Genomic DNA, 21,370 nt, shown 5'->3' with positions numbered 1-21,370 from the left:
CAGGTGTGGAGAGACTCTACACAGTGGTTAGCCTGCTGCAAATATACCAAGTCCCCTTACAAACACAGATTTCCATGGAAACCAAACACAAAGAGAATGCAAAGGAGAAGCAGGGTATAATTAATTTTCTTTAAGCTCACTGACTTTCACTCAACCCTTTGCCCGATTTTCTTGAAGCTCAGCATGGATTGCGTGGATTGCTTAGGCAGAGGATTGATCTTATCTTCATGGCTCTACCTAGATGGGCTGTCATTAGCTGCTTGAGAAGGGGGAAGCGTGAGGGAGATGGATCAGAATCAGGACAATCAGGGCAGGGGGTTTCACGATAAGGAAACATTGGTCAGCTTGTCGGGTTATGAAATTGAAATTAGCGAAGCCGTGTTCAGCTTCTCTTCATTGTCACTGAAGGTAGAATGCAAAAAAATGAACATTAGCTGCAGCATGATAGATTTGTGTGAACTGTAGGAGTTTGAAGTACTTTTAGAATAAGGGACTGAAATGGGTTGTATGCTTTCTTTCCTTGGAAATCTCTGGAAGTAGTAGGATGGACTCCTCTCTCTAGGAGAATTTAAATGGGGGCTTGTATAAAGTTAGGGGCTTGGCTCCTGTGGGCTCATTCTCTTCCAACCTCCCAATTCTAGGATTTCAAATTCACCATTATCATAGGGTAATAACAACAACAACAACTGTGGTATCTAAACACTTGCTGTGTGTCAAGCACTGCACTGAGCACTGGGGTAGATGCAAGATAATCAGGTCACACAGTCTCTGTCCCACATGGGGCTCAGTTTAAGAGGGAAAGAGAAAAGGTATTGAATCCCCATTGTATGGATAAAGAAACTGAGGCCTAGAGAAGCTGTGCCTTGCCGAAGGTCACAGGCAAGGGGCAGTGATATTAATATTAACTAATATTAATCAGTGATATATATTGAGCAGAAAGCTTTGTGCAGAACACTGTATTATGTGCTTGGGAGAGTCCAGTACAGTTAGTAGATATGATCCCTGCTCCCAAGGGCCTTGCATTTTTCTCCCCTGCTTGATTATAACTACTGTACTTTTTCTTTTTTTGGTGAACCTCTTTGAGTGTCATCAGGATTTTAGAGTAAGCAAAATTACTCCACTGCCATTTTAAGGCAGGCATGTCAACTCATCCCTTTGATTCAGCCACTTACGTAGCTTTCCATCTGTACATGGGCTGCACTTTAAAAAAAGGTGCAAATAATTGCATTCTTATGAATCAATAGCAACGTAACATGTTACTATTAGATGAAAAGGAAATGATATTAGTAGGGCTATTTTTACCATTTTCTGGCAGGTGCATTTATAGTGGGTGGGGTGTCCATTCTCAACTGATGCAGTAGTCTAAGAATTGGGAGGGAGAGAAGAAGGCAGGACAGGGAAAGATACGGACACAGAAACATAAACATACACACAAACCCACACGGATGATAGAGACAAAAACAAGAAATTCGGACACTTCAGAGAGCCTTAAAGAGAAAGGCACAGACAAGAGCCAGAGCCAACCAGGCATTTGCTCACATCCGCGCTTGCGCACACTCTCATCCGATGATCTTTACCTTGAACGGTTGCAGTAACCAAAGGAAGAGCAGAAAAGAGGTGGAGCATTGGCCTCCTGCTGAGCGGTCCAGCTTGTCTCTCTGGGTTGGAGATGCTGTCATCTCCACTGCCGCCCCAGCTCTCTCAGGTCTCTGGCGAGCGGAGGGGGAAGAGATGAAAGGGCCATAAGAGGGGAGTAGCAGCGATGGTGACAGCAGTCTCTTCAGCCTGGGAAATAGGCAGAAGTTGGCGTCTTTTTCTTTTTTCCTCTGGTGTGGTCAGCTGTCTTGTAGGCCCCAGACATTCTTTCTGTATTCTTTCCCGGTTCCTAGTACAGTGCTCTGCACACAATAAGCGGTTAGACTGCAGCTGAAAGATGACACCTAATTTGCAGAGTTGCAATGCCCTGGCTTCCACTAGCTCATTGTAAGCTCCTTAAGGGCAGGGATCATACCTACCAATTCTGTTGTAGTTCACTCTCCCAGGTGCTTAGCCCATTGCGCTGCACACAGTAAGCACTCAATGAGTACCATGCTTGATTGACCGAACTACCCAAGGCCATTTGGATGGGTTTCCTGGGAAACCGCATCCAAGCCCAGGCTGCTCCCTGCCTATGGTGAGGACTGTCTTTTGTGGAATTGACCAGTTCTAGTGCTCCCCGATTAATGAAGATTATTCTTCTCACCAGAGCATGAAACGGAGCTGGAAAGAGAGTTTGAGCTGGAAGTGGACCCTTTATTTGGAGGACTGAAAAAGGTAAGATCTGGGAGCTGATGGAACCTTTCTTTTAATGCTCTGGTTTCCCTCCTATACTAAGCTCCTTAAGGGTAGGAATCATGTCTACAAACTCTACTGTATTTCCAAGTGCTTAGCACAGTGCGTTGCACGTAGTAAGCGCTCAAGTACCATGGATTGACTGATGGAACTGCCGAAGGCCACTTGGGTAGGTGTCCTGGAAGACTCCATCCAAACCCAGATTGCTCCCTGCCTGAGGCGAGGACTGTCTCCCATGGAACTGGCCAATTCCAGAAGGAATACACAGGTGGGAATTAGACACAGTCTCTGTCCCTCGGGGCTCACAATCTAAAATTTGGAATTGCAGTCAGTTGCTTTGGTTTGTATGTAAATTCCCATTTTAGTTGTAGCTCTTAGGGGCCAAGGGCTGTGCCTTTTTCACATGCTTCATACAGCATCCAGCCCAGTGCCATGTGCTCATTGAATCTTTTAAGATGTCTGTCTCCCGCTTCTGGATTGTGAACCCGTTGTTGGGTAGGGGCCATCTCTATATGTTGCCAACTTGTACTTCCCAAGCACTTAGTACAGTGCTCTGCACACGGTAAGCGCTCAATAAATACTATTGAATGAATGAATATGATTTGGAAGAAAAGTGCCACTGGTGTAAATTCTGGGAGCCAACTTTTATCCATTGTTTTCCCTGCTATTCTCCCCTCTGTGGTGTTCTCATCCTACTTAGAGCATCCCACAGGGCTGTGGACATCAAGAGCAGCCTGCTCTGGGCCTGGAGAGGCTCCAAGCCCGGCAGGACAGCTCCTCTCATGCTAAGCTACAGCCATTCTTGTCTCTTTGGGGCTGGCCAGGTAGCTGTGGCTCTGAAGAGGGGACTGGGGCCATTTAAAGCGGGGTTGAGGTTAGGGGCGAACTTTGATTTTGAGGGCTTTCTAAGAGGTCGGGCTCAAGGGGATGTCACTTCAGGGGACAGAAGCCCTCTCCCCATGCTAGTCCCCCTCCAGAGGGGCACAGAAAACAGTAGGATTGGCCCTGGAGCTTGGTGGGGGCACAAAATGGCCCTGGTGAGCTGCTAAAATCTCTCCCTGGGGCCCAGAACCAACCGGGAGCATTAGGAGTTCCCATTTTTTTTTTTATGGCATTTGTTAAGCACCTACTATATATGCCAGGCACTGTTCTAAGCACCGGGGTAGATACAAGATATACAAGATAATCAGGTTGGACGCAGTCTTTGTCCAACATGGGCTCACGGTCTTAATCCCCATTTTACAGATGAGGTAACTGAGGGACATAGAAGTTAAGTGACTTACCCAAGGTCACACAGCAGTCAAGTAGGAGAGCTGGGTTTAGAACCCAGGTCTTTCTGATATAGATATATATCTTATATGTATATAAAAGAGAGAGAACGAACATTAGTAAGCACACCAGTGGAGAAAAAATATCACCAATAGAGAATTTCATGGGAAAAGGTGCACATTTGGGAGAATGCTATACACAGCTAGTTAGAGAGACGAGAGAGGTCAGGACTGACAAAAACGTGGCAGCCTAACAGGTTCCACTGTGAAAGAGCAAGCCATAGCATCACTGTGCTGTGAGCCTCTGGGACAAAATTACACTGCCTGTCCTTTTTTTAATGGTATTTATTAAGCGCTTACTATGTGCAGAGCACTGTTCTAAGCACTGGGGAGATTACAAGGTGATCAGGTTGTCCCACGGGGGGCTCACAGTCTTCATCCCCATTTTAAAGATGAGGTAACTGAGGCCCAGAGAAGTTAAGTGACTTGCCCAAAGTCACACAGCTGACAATTGGCAGAGCTGGGATTTGAACCCATGACCTCTGACTCCAAAGCCCATGCTGTTTCCACTGAGCCACGCTGCTTCTTTTGGTCTCACACTGCTGTCTCTTGTACTTTTCAGAAAGGTACTTATCTCATTCGGTTGGTCTTTGAGTCTTCAACCCAAACGCCGGGTGGGTGTGCCTGGGGATCCCTGGTGCCCAGTGGGAGGTTCCCGGGAATCCCCAATGCCTGGTGGGTGTCCAGTGGTCTCCAGTGGCTTTGCCCAGAACAACTCAATGAAGATGCACCCTCAGTTCTGGAAAGTGTGCCAGGCTGGGCGTCACCGGGCAGGACAAGGGGACCCCCGTGGTGGGGTTTTAGCTTTTCGGGTCGGCCCGTTTTCTTTCACGTCCGTAATGCTGTGGGAAAGCTGTGCTGAAAAGCTTGCGGCATGTGGCCACTCGGGCAGGTAGTGTGGATACTTGGGAAGGTAGCCAGACTCCATCTGTTCCGGGATAGACTCTGGCAGCCTGACCTCTTCATTCACTCTGTTCCTTCTGTAGAAGCGCAGCCTGTCATAAGGGCAAACACAACAAATTTAAGCCTCCCGGAGGGATGTTCGTAGTGACGGTTTCTTTTTTGAAGAGTGGTTATGGCTTGGACATATGGTACAGTGCAAGCCAGGCATTCTGTTTGGGAATTATCTGCTCATCTACAATGTGTACTGTGTTTTTTTTTGTCTCCGGGTGCATGTGTGTTTTTTCTTTTGCCTTGTGCTGCTGAAGCCACGCAAGGATACTTCCTCTTAATTAGGAGATTCATCCTCAGTTTTTGTAGGATTTGAACCATGTGCAGATTGTTGGCTGTAACAGGGATCAGGAAGAAAGGAAGATTTCAAAGTAGAAGGCTTCTGGAAAGCTTAATGAGAACTGGATACTCTGAACAGAGGAGGATGAATCTTTAAAGGTTTTGAGTTCAGCTTTGATTTCACATTCCAAAGAAGAGATTTCTCTGAGTAACAGTAAACCTTAGAGGTTTGTGAAATTGGGCACTAAGCCTACCGGAGTACGTTTTCCTCAAGTCTCTGCAGTCTCTGACTCCACTTAGAAATAGAGTGACACTTTGTTCTATTGGATATTTTTCCAATAATTAGAGAATCTTAGGCTCGAATGGTGGAAAGGGACCTTAAAAGGTTATTTGATTCATCCCCCTGCCTCTAGAAGGACCATATCAAGATGGCACAAGACATGTAATTAAAAAAAAAATCTCAGGTTGCAGAGAAGTTACTGTTGAGTGTGAGCAGTTTTCCAGCGAGTTGAAGATTAGCCTCTTAGCATTTTTCAGAATCCCAGAATTCTCCATTTGGTTTGGGTCAGTGAATATAAGTGGAGTTGATCTGTTTTCCCAGATCTAGTGGGCCATCCTCTGAAAAATACAGCATTTGTGAGAGACCACCTTAGTAATTGTTAGAATTATTGAGTAGACTTTCTGTATGGCAGGGAGTGCATTTTTTTCCTGTATGACAGGTGTGACCCCTGTTTGGTGTATTTTAGAAATAAGGGTCATAAGAACATTGAAGTAGTGAGCATGAAATTAAAGTATTTCAAACAAATTTAAATTTATATAGTCTGATTATCTTGTGCCTAGCATTCTTTGTATTGTGAGTAAATTGCAATAGTGTTGGTGGTTCAAAGACTGTAAACCCATTGAGGGCTTCCATGACTCTTACTTCTGCGGTATGTTCCCAAGCACTATCACAGTCCACGGTAATTGGTACCTTAGAAGGTATTCAGTAAATACTATTGATGATGCTTAGCTGACAGTTGAACAGTGAAGATACAAATGGGGTTCTTTAACTTGGATCACTCTGGAGCAGAAGAGTGTCATCATACAAAACAAAATTAACTATAGTGATCAGTTAGGATGCAAATTTCTTGCCAAGAGGTGTAGTTACTCAAGTCTTTTCAGATCTTTTTTTGCAGCATTCATTTACAAACTCTAAGTTACTAGTTAGGTTGGAGCCTTTGGGAAACCTTGACTGTCAATCAGCATCCTCCAGAATTTGTCTGACTTTCCCCACTGTAGTTATTACCCTCTATACCTGGGGGGAGTAAAACAAGAATCTCTTTCAATGGAGCATACACATTTTGCAGTAAGTCTTCACTAGCAGGAAACTGGATTTTGTATTACTCCAAAACTTAACAGAATTATTCTGGAACAGTAGGATCCCAGCTCCACATCTCCTTTCAGAGGTAGAGTGTAGAGTTCCAGACTATCAGGAGAATAAGACCCCAGGATGATGATGATGATGATGGCATTTATTAAGTGCTTACTATGTGCATAGCACTGTTCTAAGCGCTGGGGAGGTTACAAGGTGATCAGGTTGTCCCGCAGGGGGCTCACAGTCTTCATCCCCATTTTACAGATGAGGGAACTGAGGCCCAGAGAAGTGAAGTGACTTGCCCAAAGTCACACAGCTGACAAGTGGCAGAGCCGGGGTTTGAACCCATGACCTCTGACTCCAAAGCCCGGGCTCTTTCCACTGAGCCACGCTGCTTGGGGTGAGCCAAGGCTGCTTTTCTAAAAGATTATTGGAGAGCTAAATGTTTTCTATAGAGCTTGTATAGAGAAATGACTTTTAAAAAAGTGAACTTAGGTGGTCTTCCAAGGTGGGAACTAAAGGTATAATGTCAGAGACTTGCTCGTGGAGTGAAGTTGGCAGTCAGAGGCTCCGGACTCCTGTTTTTGTCCAAAGTGGTGCTGTCAGTGAAAGATGTAGGCACTTCTCTCAGGATGACTTCGCAGCAGACCGAGCATTTGGGCCGGGAACCAGAGAAGGCTGGCAAGAAGTCCAAAGGCTTTCTGGGTTGGTCAGTGCTTGCAGAAGCCCTGGTGTAGGACTCACTGAGGAGGTCAATAACCCTGGTGACCAGAACAGTCAAGGCCACCTTAAACTTGGAACCTCCAGGGAGATCGGGGGGCCCTGGGGACTCTTTTGGAGGGATCCAGGTGACTTTTTCAGGGCTGGGTAGTCTTGGGGAACCGGACTGAATGAGGCTCCCAGGCTACTGGGGGCAGTGACTCAGACCCAACCCCCATCCTGTAGGCTGGAGGTTCTTTGGGCTGGTTCGGATGATGATGATGATGGTATTTGTTAAGCACTTACCATGTGCAAAGCACTGTTCTAAGCACTGGGGAGGTTACAAAGTGATCACGTCCCATGGAGGGCTCACGGCTTTAATCCCCATTTTTTACAGATGAGGTAACTGAGGCACAGAGAAATTAAGTGACTTGCCCAAAGTCACACAGCTGACAGTTGGTGGATCCGGGATTTGAACCCATGACCTCTGACTCCATAGCCCGTGCTCTTTCCACTGAGCCACGCCGCTTCTCAGATCCCTGGGATCTGCTGGGTCTGGGCAGTCCCAGCCTCGATCAGTCCTGAAACCTAAACACATGCTTATTTAAACAGTTCAAACTGTTTCTGTTAAATATTTTTTTGTCATTAAACAGGAAGGTAGATTTGAACTGGGGGAAAGAAAAACCCAAACCCTAAAGATGGTTAATAGAAAGCATGTGAAAGTGAGTGAAAAATGGACCAGAAGTGCATTTGAGGAAGAGGTTTTCTATGGCTCCTGTTCCTTTTGATCCCTGTTCTTATCCCTGGCTCATTTATGAGACAAGCGCTGCCACTGCTGATGACTGATTTCCTTAAATACACTCTCTGTGGGCGTCCTGTGCTCGGGAGTTTCTAAATAGGTTTGATTGAAAGGCGTGTGTGTGTGTGTGTGTGTGTGTGTGTGTGTTTGTACGTTTACACGTGTGAGCCTGTGCATGTCTGTGGAAGTGAAGCCCACATTGCTGCCACTTTCAGACCTAGGACTCCCTGGGTGAGTGCCCTGGGATTTGCTTGAATTTGCGCTTACATGTAAATGGGAAGAAAACAGTAAGAACCTCAGTCTGGGGCATGAGGTAGGCACTGAGGTTTTCTAGGCCACTGCTGAAATCTGTGCATTTTTTTTCATGTGAATGTGTGCATGTATGTGTGTCTCCAGATATTACATAACTTGGTGACCAAATGATGTTATTTTTCCCCCTGGACTTCATTTCATATTTTGGCACTGGGAGAGCTCACGCTAAAAGTTTGTGATTTCCTGTAGCATTCTGTGGAGGGGAAGCCTCCAGGGCTGCGTGAACCATGTGCTTTTAGGAACCTGTTAACTTTCATTTCATCACAGTTTTCGTGTGTTTGTTCCTAACCTACTCATAGGGTTCAAAGATTGTTCATTTCTCTACCCTGGTCCCCTTTTTATTCTGCCATGAATTCAATCTAAATATTTTGGCGACAGGAAGGAATGCCCTTTTTCTATCCAAATTCCATGTTACAGTTTATCAGTGCATCTGGTTGGGGCATTTAGAGAAGTTTAAAAGTTCTGTTTAAAGTTTTTTCACCTGGGCTATGAAGTCAGGGGAACGAATTGTAGTTCATCATCATCAATTGTATTTATTGAGCACTTACTGTGTGCAGAGCACTGTACTAAGTGCTTGGGAAGTACAAGTTGGCAACATATAGGGACAGTCCCTAGCCAGCAGTGGGCTCACAGTCTAAAAGGGGGAGACAGAGAACAAAACCAAACATACTAACAAAATAAAATAAATAGAATAGATATGTACAAGTAAAATAAATAAATAAATAGAGTAATAAATATGCACAAACATATATACATATATACACATACATGTGTATGTGTATATACATATACATGTAGTTGTAGTAACTACTACGTGATGATACTTACTGTGTGCCAAATACTGTGCTGGGGTAGATACAAACTTACAAGATCAGACCCTGCCTATTCGGGGCTCCCAATTTAGGTGGTGGTGGGGGGAGAACCAGTGGAAGTCAAAAGGAACAGTGAATTAAAAAAAATTTTTTTAAAGACAAAGTACCAAAACTGTTGCTTTCCAGATTTGAGCCAGGCTACGGAGTAGGGAGCGATAAAGATAAGTGGTATAATGTGTGTTTGTCCGGGTGGTCGGAGTTGTGGGGTTGTGAACAGTTGTTGTGGAGCTGGGGTCAAGGGTGCTATACAACCAGCTTTCCTTCCCAGATTTACATTTTCCTAATCTGGCTAGGTCCTAGCTGAAGTCCAGGTGTCTTGGCACTCTTCCACACAGCCAGATTCTCTTACGGTTTTCCCAGGGTTGGAGGATCAGCAGAGCCTTTCCTGGAGGAGGAGCTTATCCTCTTTTTCCTAGTATCAAGGCTGCTTTTGAACTTGTGTGATGTCACCAGTGATGGGTGAAATTCTGGGCTCAGCCATGCCTGCATAGAAAACCCCAAACTTTGTGATATTTTCATAAACCCAGACCCTGTCCTTTCTTCTCTAGAATAGGAATAGAACAGTATTCCTGGTTTGCCTCACTTCTGCCAGCTAGTCCATGAGAGAACCTTCATCTTTTTGGGAATCTTGGGCGGAAGCTGCTGTGGCCAGCTGCCCATGGAGCCCCATTCTACTTAATAATAACAATAATAATAACCATTTGTTAAGAACAGTCAAGCATTGTTCTAAGTGCTGGGGTAGATAGACGCTCTCCCTAATGCCATCGGAAAGGATGCCATCATATCCTTGGCAGCTCCTTCCCCTAAAAATTTCATCCCACAGATCCTGCAACCTGAAAATTAATCCATCCTCCTAGCCAGGGGAAGGAAGCATCCTTTTTGGCTAGATGATCAATTTTTGACCTAAGAGGAAGCAAATTGCCTAGATTACACCATAACTAATCATAGGGGAGATTCTGGCTGGAGAGGTTATTTCTGGAATTTGTGAACAGGAAGTTTACCTCCAGATTGTCCTAGCAATAGTGGAGGGTCCAGAGGCTGGAAAATAAAGTTTCCAAATCATTGCTAAATGCAACTTTTATTTTTTTTCAGACCTCAGATCATCCTTTGCCCAGCTCCTTCCCTCAGCAAAATTCCTCAGAATCAGCCCTCCTTCCTCTTTCTCCGCCAGAGTGTCACCATAAATATGTGCTTGCCTCCCTCAAGTGTTAGGGGAAGACCTTTCAAAACTTGAGAACTCCACAGCCTCATGAATAACTTGTGCTCTGTGAAATTAGCAGTCGTAACAGGATCCGACAGCCAACAGTGTTCACGGCATGATGTTGGGGAAACATGCATCAGCACACACGCGAAAAAAGGAATGGCTCGTGTTTCCTTGCTGTCCTGCTGCTAAGAAACCCTTCAACGCTTCTCTCATTAATGCTCACCCATCTCCAGAGGGTAGAAAACTGTTCTCCTGGAAAACAAGTGCTGTGCTCATTGTACTGTAGGGAGACTGAGGCATACAGAGCGAGCGATTTCTATAAACTCATTTGCATTCGAAGATGATTCCTGGGACATGGACGTGACTGAAAAGACTGGTGGGTGACTGTCAGTCCATGTACTAAAGAACAAGGGGGATGGAGAACAGGTGGTTAATCCCCATTATGCAGAAAAGGAAACCGAGGCCAAGAGAAGTTAAAGTGACTTGCCCCGGCATTAAAACCGAGGTCCTCTGACTCCCAAGCCAGAACTCTATCCACTAGGCCACCCAGATGGTGGCTATTGCTCCTGGAGTTTGAGTTTTTGCTCCCTATCAATCGCCCTCATTGTACCTCCCGCTGCTGGGCCCCAAGCTTCCCCCGTCTCCTCCACCACCAGTTCTCCCCTCTGCTTTGTGTTTCTGGTCTGGCCTCATGACTTCTGCTTATGCTTAAGTCTTTAAAGCAGTGTTAATTTGAATTGAATTTTTAAGGTGTAGCTTTAAATTGCTCACAGGAAGACAGGATAGTGTTAGAAACATCAGAAAGGCATGCTGAGATTGTATTGCAGAAGTGAAATTAAAAAGCATTCTTGCACCACCGAGATCCAAATAAATAATATTATTAAATAAATCGGCATTTTATGGTAGAATTCTAAGGTCATTTTTATGGTTTTCTCATGGGTCATGCACCGCTTGCCTTGCAAGCTCTGACTGCAAATTCTGTTCTGCACACAGTGGGTGCTCAGTCTCTGCAACTGATTGATTGACAGAGTGACTTTATATGGATTAGTTATATCAAACAGGTTCGGGGCAGGGCCTGGGGAGAAGAGGGGATTCAGACCAAGTGAAGTTTTGCTTAATGGCTAGGGCTCCTAAGTTTTGGATAATGATACCGAGTCTTATGTGTGTGGAATATGGGGTCAGAGAGCCAAGTTAGTCAGTATTTTTCCAGTGTAAGCAAATAGGTGTGTAGCATGAAGCCCTGTTATTCTGCTTGTTCACTCAGTTTTAGTTGGCAGCTTTCTGAGTCAATATTTTTAATGGTAAGGTAAGTACATTAGTGAGCGGTTCTTTTATCTTTCTTTTTTTTTTGAATGGCGAGACCTGACATTTGGATTATAATTTATAAAAGACCGAGTGTTTCTAGTTGGAGTCTTTTCCAGCACAATTTCCAGCAGCTCTGACCCCTCAAAAGAATATAAAATGGCTTATCCAAAATTTTGAATTAAGTACTGTAAGTCTTCCCCCCCAACCCTCCCTCCAGATTAAAATGGCAAGTAACTCTCAGGAGTTTAGGAACATATTTTAGACAACATTATTAACACTATCAAAGGCTTTGGTTAAACATCTAGACATGTATGGGGGATACTATAGGAATGAGTTAGACCTGGCTCTGGAATGGAACTGAAAAGGTTATTTTTAAAGGTTCGAAGGCCTTTGGGGTTAATGTCTGGAATGTCTTCAGATCCATCCCAGTCAGTTTCTGATTGCCAACTTGAGTAATTCCATCGTGTTTTACGTGTTTTGTGTTGTATCTCTGGGTATGCAAACATGTTTTACTGTTTTATTCTGGTGTTTAATTTTGCTTCCTCTCAGCATTCATTAAAATTTGGCTAATAAGCTCCCGTTTTGATGCAGGATTCCACGGACTTTGAATGGAGCTTCTGGATGGACTGGGGAAGGTGGCGGTTAGCCTGGCTCCTCCTCGGGCATGTTCTCGTGTCCCAGGTGGCTGTGATCCTGGCTGGCAAGGTAAGGTGGCACATTGTGATTTCCTCTGAAACATTTGCAAACTCTTCCTTTGCTCTGAAGTATTTTCCTTAAAGGGTGTCATGTGCCAACACACCTGGTGCAGGAGTTGGTTCATTCACATGTGAAGCAGTAGGACAACCTGATGCTGGGTGACAGAGCAGAAGGCCAGTTAACCCACCTCAGACCAATCTCAGTTAATCAATCAGTGGTATATATTGAGCACTTACTGTGTGCAGAGCACTGTACTAAGCACTTGGGAGAGTACAGCGGAGCTGATGGACATGTTCCCTGCCCACAACAGTCTAAAGGGGGAGACAGACATTAATATAAATAATTTATAATGTATAGATATGTACACAAGTGCTCCGGGGTTGAGGATGGGGCAGATACCAAAAGCTCAGAGGTCATAGATCCAAGTCCGTGGATGACAGAAGGGAGAGGGAGCTGGGGAAAGGGGGATTTAACTGGGGAACTCAACTCTCTTCTTAATTTATTCCATTTTTTGACAAGGTTTCTGCAGTTATTCTCTGGGGACTGAGATAGTGGAAGGGATCTCTCCACTCTTCTTGGTTGTTCCTGGAATTTAGTATAGTGCTCTGCACACAGTAAGTGCTCAATAAGTACCACTGAATGAATGAATGAGTTTGCAGGGAAATCATTTCTGCCTTTTGCCCAGAGGCTAACACAGGCCGGGAAGATAGAAGGATCTGGGTTCTATTCCCGACTCCACCACTTGCCTGCTGTGTGACTTTGGGCAAGTCACTTAACTTCTCTGTGCCACAGTTACCTAATCTGTAAAGCAGAGATTAAGGTTGTGAGCCCAACTGGGGACATGGACTGTGTCCAATCTGATCAGCTTGTGTCAAAGAAAACTTCACGGATTCTGCTTTGGGTTCAAGGAGGTATGTCCGAGGCAAGTTTATTTCGACTAGCTCTAGTAGGGAGTGGTGGTTGATGGAGTTTCCCCTCCTAGCCCAAACCAGCTCAACTCCAAGAAATACAGAGTTTCTTTATATACAGTTGGTAGAGCATCTGAGCTTCACCCATGAGTGAAGAACACGATACAAGATATATTCTACTCAGGGTAATTGCTTGGCCCTGCCTTGTTCTCCTCATTATAGAGGCCCGGTAGACAAATACCACCGATAAGCCTGCCAGGGGTCTTGATCTTGCTAAGGGAGGAACAGCTCCATCCTGTCACAAGACCTTGACATGCGAAGCTCCCTGATTAGCTGAACAGGATGAATAAAAGTGGGGAGGATGTATACTGTGCCTGTTCTGAGTAATGGCAGTTTGGCCACTCAAAATGGAGTCCAGGCCGGAAGGCCTATCACACTCCAACTCTTGGTATCCTACCACTCCTAGGCACTTCAGTCACCAGAGTGACTCTTGTTCACTTAAATAAGATGGTTATGAGGCAGTCAAGTGGTTCTAGAGGGAAACAGCTCAGAGGGGACAGTCGGAAGAGAAAGGGATAAGTGCGAAACCCTAATCACTGTCTTTCCAAGTTCGCATCTGCCCTAGAGCTCAGCACAGGGCCTGGCACAAACTAAGCACTTAACAAATATATTTAAAAAAAACACTACATCACAGGCAGATCGTTTCAGGAGAAAGAGAACCAGATAATGATCAATTACACCCATAATCAGTGCCATTTATTTAGATGATAATATAATCTGTTGCAGCAGTGTTTATTTGAAAAATCTGAAAATTCAGCATCTTAGTTCTTCCAGAGATGGCTCTGCCCTGAGTGGGGGACAGGCATGGATCTTCAGGCCCACCCTGAGGGGCCAGTGTGACCTATGGTCAGAGGTTCTGTTGGTGGTGGTAGGGCTCGGGGGTTGCTGGGCAGCTCAAGATAGTCCAGGGAAGGGTTGGGCGAAGGATGGCTGCCAGCCGGGGCGGTGGTCTTCCTGGAATGATAGACTGCAGGGGCATCCTTCCAGGAGAGCTCTGAGAATCCCTCCAGGGGCTCAGGGTATTGAACCAGTCAGAGAATGATCCCTCCTTCTTGTACTCACTGAGGCCCTTAGAGAGTAGTTCTCCCAATACGATCAGTGGCTTCTTTCTAGGGAGACATGTAGTTACTGTCCCTTACCATAGGGCCAGAGTCCCGTAGGACTCCCAGAGTCATTGAAGTGGAAGAGGCCTGTAATGATTTTCTCTATCCTCCTGCCTCTATTCGAGCTGCATCTAAATCATTCAGGATAAAAGGCCGTTCACCCTGATAATATCCCAGGCTAGAAATGAGTTGTGAAAAACCCAGTACAGGTCTAAGCCTCAGTGGCATCTCAGGTTTGAACATAGACCTGTACTCAGAGCCCTGCAAGAAATCCCAGGACTGCTCATCCATTTGATTAATGTCTGCTGAACACCCAAAGGGTGCAGAATCATAAAACTGGGCACTTGGGGGTGGGCTGGTTTAAGAACAGTAGGGAGTTCGCAGTTTGAGTGGGGATTGTCTGTCTCTCCTTTCTCCACATTATCAGTTTGTCCACCTAAATACAGGAATCACGAGAATGAGCCAAGCAGGAGCAGTAAGGAATTACGCTAGTGAGAGTGGACCAAGGGCAAGGAGCCAGGGAAAGCTTCCTGACCTCAGCTGTGATTTAGAGGAGGAGACAGATCTCGTAATGCTTGTGGCATTTGTTTACCACTTACTGTGTGCCAAGCACTGACCTAAGCGCTGGTTACCCGTTAGAGCAGGATGGTTGGGGGCGGGAGGACTAGAAGAGGTGAGCTTGGTGGAGTTGGGGCAGTCGTTCTATCAGTTCACATTTCTTAAGCATTTCCAGTGAGCACGCCTTGTGGTAAGAGCTGGGGAAAATGTGCAGACAGGAATTGAGACATGGCATCTGGCTCTCAGGGAACTCACAATTTGAAGGGAGTTAGAAACGTAGGCACCACTAGGATGTAGGAGGAGATGAAAATAGACAGCTTGGGTGGATGGGCAGCTTTGAAAGCCACAGACAAAAACTTGTGTTTGATCTGAAGGGGAATGGGAAGCCAGTAGAGGGCTGTGAGAAGTGGGAGTGAAAGGTTGATTTTTGGCTTTGGGATGCAGGATGCCGAGGGTTGGGAAAACCATCAGGAAGGAGTGCAGTTGTTTGGACATGGATCAGAGAGCTCCTAGTCCTCATTCCAGCTTAACCCTGGGTTCCAGAACCCTCTCCTCTTAGTTTAATGAAAGGCTTATGCAGTTCTCATCTCAGTTTCCAAGGAGCAAACTGCACCCTGGGCAAGACACCTCTATGGCTGTGGGGCTACCCAGCCTTCCTGCCTGATTGATTGCTCTGTTAAAGGCAGAAGAGGTGACACACTGGTCAGAGACTGAAAGGCAGGGGCTTCTGTCTTATCTCATGCACCCAAACACCTCTAATAAATATTGATGAAGCGGAGGATGAGAATCCAGTGACTATGAGCCCCATGTGGGACAGAGGGACTGTGTCCAACTTGATTTGGGCACACAGTAAGTGCTGAACAAGCACTTCAGTATTAATAATGGTAATAATAAAGATCCAGGTTCTTCTCATGAATAGAAGTGCCAATTTGCATAAGTTTGTCTGCCATGCACTCAATATGCAGCAAATTTCCCCCAGCCCTGGCCCATTGCTCTTGAAATCCCCTGATGTTTGTTTCCACAGGGTCTGAGAGGCCCTTGCTGCATCCTGTCAGTATTTTCTAGCTTCTTCCTCAGCCCTGGAATGGCTAGAATTCTAGGCCCGTTTTTTTTTTTTTTTTAATGGTATTATTAAGCACTTACTATGTACTATGCACCGTACTGGCACTGGGGTAGATAACAAGTTAAACAGCTTGGACACAGGTATATCTCATGTGGGGCTTACAGTTGTAATCCCCATTTTGCAGTCGGTACTGCAATTTCAATACAAAGAAAACCCAAAGCTCCTGTCTGAAAAAAATCATTTGCAACAATATTTGTCCAGCTCCTTGAGCATATGTATTGGGTTCAGCATTGAATCTTGGGATTTCAGCACTGAGCTGTTGAGTCATGCCCAAATCTCCAGCTTCTGGGACTCAGTTGAGATTGGGGTCTGTCCTATGACTTCAGTAAGAAGTGGAAAGCGTCCCCAAGATTCAGAGAAGGAGTTGGGTCTGTGAGAATAAGAAATCAATCAAGCAGTGGTATTTACTATTTACTGTACTGTGTGCAGAGCACTTTGTGCAAAGCACTGTACTAAGGGCTTGGGAGAGTACAAGGAGTGTTTAGTGTTTTGAGATCAGATTACAATCATCAGGATGTTGGTAGAATATTAAAACTTGGGTTGCGGTGGGGGAGAATGTCAGTGAGCACACAGGATATGGAATTCTGTGTGTGCTGTACTAGACGAGTATTCTTAAGGAATGCAATCTAATTGGAAGTGAAATTCACAATTATTGATGTACAGAGGATATAATAATTTCAAAAATGAGTCGTCTCAGAGGCGTGAATCATAGACTGAGTTGGGACTCATCCAGGAAAGTTTTCTGGAGGAAGTGGCTGTGACTTGTTGGGGAGAAATGAAGAGAGAAATGGGATGGTCTCATCCTCTGACCTTTGGCACAAAGTGAGAAAATCAATCAATCAATCGTATTTATTGAGCGCTTACTGTGTGCAGAGCACTGTACTAAGCACTTGGGAAGTACAAGTTGGCAACATATAGAGACAGTCCCTACCCAACAGTGGGCTCACAGTCTAAAAGGGGGAGACAGACAATAAAACCACACATACTAACAAAATAAAATAAATAGAATAGATATGTACAAGTAAAATAAATAGAGTAATAAATATGTACAAACATATATACAGGTGCTGTGGGGAAGGGAAGAAGGTAAGATGGGGGGATGGAGAGGGGGACGACGGGGAGAGGAAGGAAGGGGCTCAGTCTGGGAAGGCCTCCTGGAGGAGGTGAGCTCTCAGTAGGGCCTTGAAGGGAGGAAGAGAGCTAGCTTGGCGGATGGGCAGAGGGAGGGCATTCCAGGCCCGGGGGATGACGTGGGCCGGGGGTTGATGGCGGGACAGGCGAGAACGAGGCATGGTGAGGAGATTAGCGGCAGAGGAGCAGAGGGTGTGGGGTGGGCTGTAGAAGGAGAAGTTTTCATAGTTTAACTCCCCACAGAGGGAGTAGTTACGATGCTTTTTCTGAGTCTCTTGTTGATCCTTTTTTCCTCCCACATCAAAAACGACTCAAAAATCCACCAAGAAGCTCAGTTAAGGCAGCAGGTTAGACAGCTTCCATGATCCATAGCTCCACAGCAAGCCTACCAGGAGAATGTGATTCCCGACTTACATGCTGGCTCTGCCCTTGATCCCCTCTGGGAGGGAGCTGAGAGAATCTGGAGTCTGTCCAACCCAGCTCTCCCGTTCCTGGTACAGTAGTTAATTTTTAAGAAACTCCCTCAAACAGCTCCTTCAGTTACTGTCTTCGTCAGCACCTGTGGGGTTTTCTGCAATTTCCCTACCATCAAGCCAATATTTACTGAGCACCTACTAATTTAAAGACTATGGGAATTTCAGATCATGTTCTCAAGGAAGTCAGTACTTACAGGGGGAGACAAAGACTGAAAAACTAGTGATGATGATGGAGTCTCCCTCCAAGAACAACAGATGAATTTTAACTCTGAGACTTCAGGACTGAACTCTGGCGGAGGAATTGATTCTAGAGCTAGTGATTTGCTCAGCATCATTCACTCTCTTGTCCCTGCCAGTCCAGTTCTCCCAGGGTTACTGGGTGCACTGAGCAAGTAGGCGGGCAGGGGTGCAGCACATTGTGTAGTGCACCTGAGGTTTCCAACCACCTTAGGCAGAACTGGAACTGGAATCTAGGTCTCTTGATTTCCAAAATAGTGCTTTTTCTCCTGGACCAACAGCAGGAACCAGAGAACACAGAGCGAACTAACAAATGAACAAGTGAGTATATTTAAATTGATGCCACCTACCCAGATACATGTAGTACGCAGGTAGAAGAGAATGGGCATTTTTAAGGATGTGATGTTCAACATCTGGTGTTGGACAGTGACTTTTTTTTCTCCTGAAACCAACCTTTTCCAGAATGCACTCTACAATTTCACATTTCAGTGACCACAGAATCGCTTAAGCAGATGGGGCTTGTATACTCCCCAAGTTTTTTTTTTTCTTTCCTTCAAGACTTTCCCCAGTCTGAAACAGAGCTTTGGGTGATGGCACATTCCCAAAGCAAATCCCCAAAGAAAGAACATTCCAAACAGATGGAGAGCAGCCGCTGAACCACAAATTAGTGGTGTGTAAGAAGGCTCCTCTGGGTCCAAAATAACTCAAAATGATACAGGTGAGGGGTCATATTCAGAAAGGGCCGTTTGCTTTATAGGGGTCAGAATAGGCTTCCAGGATCTTCTCCAGGGGTTCTTATTCTGAGGTTTAGTGAGGGGACTGTTGGGGGGAAATTTGAAGCTGAACTCAACTGACTGGTTTTAATATGTGGGTGGGAGGAAGAATAGATGTAAAATAATTGAGAATGCTTTTTTGTGCTCTTGGAATATAAAAGGGAACTATTTTTTGCTCAAGTCAAAAGGTTTCTTTTGGCAATTGATTAAAGGTGGAGCATGTCAGTTCCCGTCTATGTTTTTGGGCATATCATTAGCATCTGAGAAGGGGATTTATAATGGGTGCCGTGGTCATTTGCATCCAGTGACTTTCTGTAGCTGTTTAAAAACCAGCTGAACTTCCATGGAGGATGAGAACATAAAAAGGGTAATAATAATGAACTTCTTTGTAATGAACACTTATACAACTGTTTATCCTCACAAAATTTTAATTTAAAATGGTATTTAAGCTATTTTAAGGTCCCTGTAATAAAAATGTTATTTAAATACATTCATCTTTGCTTAGATATTCCTATTGCTTTGTACTTTACATCATTTACCCCAAACTACTGCATAATGTGAGGAAGAAAAGTTTCTTCTATATGTGTTTCTACTCAACAACCCAATTCCTATATTGTGTCAATCTTGATTTTAAGCCATCCTAAACTTCTACTGTCACACAATTCTAAAAAAAACCCCCAAAAACCCCTCATTGCAACCTCTCCATGAGCTAGGAAAGGACAGAATTATTCTCCCTATGTTTCCTGTGAGAAACCGAGGCTCAGAGAGGTTAGTTACTTGGCTAGGGTCACATACTATATTCATACGAGGCAAAATCTGAATAGGTTGCAGCTCCCCATCCCCTACTTTTCCTAGAATTTTTCTTTTTTTAATGGTGTTTGTTAAGCGTTTATGTGCCAGGGACTGTACTAAGTGCTGGAGTAGATACAGTATAATCAGGTTGGACACGGTCCATGTCCAGTGTGGGGCTCACAGTCCTAACCCCCGTTTTACAGATGAGGTAACTGAGGCACAGAGAAAAGACTTACCCAAGGTCACACAGCAGACAAGTGGTGGATCTGGGTTTAGAACCCAGGTCCTCTGACTCCCAGGTTTGTGCTCTTTCCATGAGGCCACACTGCTTCTACTATCTTTTTTTTTGTGGTATTTAAGTGCTTACTATGTGTCAAACACTGTTCTAAGCTCTGAGGCAGTACAGGTTAATTAGGTCAGACACAGTCCCTATCCCACCTGGGGCTCACAATCTAGGAGGAAGAACAGGTATTTAATCCCCATTTTAAAGCTGAGGAAATTGAGGCTCAGAGAAGTCAAGTGACTTGTCCAAGGTCACACAGCAAGCAGTTGGCAGAGCCAAGACTAGAACCCAGGTCCTCTTGACTTCCAAGCCCCTGCTTTTTGCACTAGGTCATTCTGCTTCTCCAAATGAATGTAGTTTTGAATATTCCAACTCCTACTGTTCTGGGGCTGATGTGGCTATTTGGGAGAGTTTAGGTTCTCATCCCAGGGATTCTCTGCTTCATACCTCAACTGCATTGCCTGTATGTTCACATAGTTACGAATAACCGCACTTATCCAGAAACACTGAAATGTGGGAGTTCTGCAAAATCACCACCCTCTCAGACCTTGCCAAGTGCCTCAAATGAAAAGGGTAATAATAACAGTTAATAATAATGTGGTATTAAGCGTTTACCATGTGCCAAGCACTGTTCCAAGCATTGAGGTAGACACAAGGTAATCAGGTTGTCCCACGTGGGGCTCACAGTCTTAATCCCCATTTTACAGATGAGGTAGCTGAAGCCCAGAGAAGTTAAGTCAGGTGCCCAGGGTCACACAGCAGACAAGTGGCAGAGCTGGGATTAGAACATACGTCCTCAAGCCCGTGCTGTTGCCACTAGGCCATCCTACTTCCTCTAAGGGTATTCAGTTTTTAGACTGTGAGCCCACTTTTTAGACTGTGAGCCCACTGGTGGGTAGGGACTGTCTCTATATGTTGCTAACTTGTACTTCCCAAGCGCTTAGTACAGTGCTCTGCACACGGTAAGCACTCAATAAATACGATTGACTGATTGATTAACACTAGAGTAATAGCCTGAAGCAGTGGAAAAAGCCCAAAATAGGATGTCGCATATTGCTGTGGTGGTCAGGGAAGAACTCCTCAGGTGAGGCCCTCTTTCCTCAGGCCGTTGGAGCTGTGTTGCCAATTTGTACTTCCCAAGCGCTTAGTACAGTGCTCTGCACATAGTAAGCGCTCAATAAATACGATTGATGATGATTAAGCTCCTTTTGTGGCTACGTAGTGGCACCTGGTGGCTAGTGAGCCGATTGCCTTGTAAATCAAGACTACTGACTTGAGTTAGCTGAACGAGTTTCTAGCTAAACTCTTTTATCTCCCACTGCTTGCCGGCCAGGCAAACCCTTTCGATTATGCTCTTTAATTTAGGTTTGTTACATATGATTTTGTTGTTGGTGATATTATACATCTTTTATGTTTTATGCCCCTCTCACCCACAGTTTGTGTCTCTTGGAATCCATTGATTCATTCAGTCGTATTTATTGAGCGCTTACTGTGTGCAGAGCGCTGCACTAAGCGCTTGGGAAGTACAAGTTGGCAACATATAGAGACGGTCCCTACCCAGCAGTGGGCTCACAGCCTAGAAAGGGGACACAGACAACAAAACAAAACATGTGGACAGGTGTCAAGTCGTCAGAACAAATAGAATTGCCCACTTGTACTTCCCAAGCGCTTAGTCCAGTGCTCTGCGCACAGTAAGCGCTCAATAAATACGATTGAGTGAACAATTGAATGAAAGTGATTCCCTTTGAAAGACCAAAATCTAGTAGCCCCTGGCTGTCTTATTTATTTTATTTTGT

General features: G+C 45.0%; 1 protein-coding gene across 1 annotated transcript in view; it reads left to right on the top strand.

Annotated features, from left to right (window-relative positions):
- The window catches only part of HHAT (hedgehog acyltransferase), a 223,164-nt gene that overhangs the window by 41,738 nt on the left and 160,056 nt on the right, over window positions 1-21,370 (top strand). The window contains exons 3-4 of the mRNA XM_038761470.1: window positions 2,246-2,313; window positions 12,026-12,139. Of these exons, the coding sequence (XP_038617398.1) occupies window positions 2,246-2,313; window positions 12,026-12,139 (182 nt within the window). The remainder of the gene's footprint in view (window positions 1-2,245; window positions 2,314-12,025; window positions 12,140-21,370) is intronic.

Source organism: Tachyglossus aculeatus, chromosome 19 (assembly GCF_015852505.1).
Source record: "Tachyglossus aculeatus isolate mTacAcu1 chromosome 19, mTacAcu1.pri, whole genome shotgun sequence".
Classification (NCBI taxonomy): domain Eukaryota; kingdom Metazoa; phylum Chordata; class Mammalia; order Monotremata; family Tachyglossidae; genus Tachyglossus; species Tachyglossus aculeatus.
The sequence above is the reverse complement of the archived record's forward strand: the minus strand, read 5'-3'. Positions and strand labels throughout refer to the sequence as shown.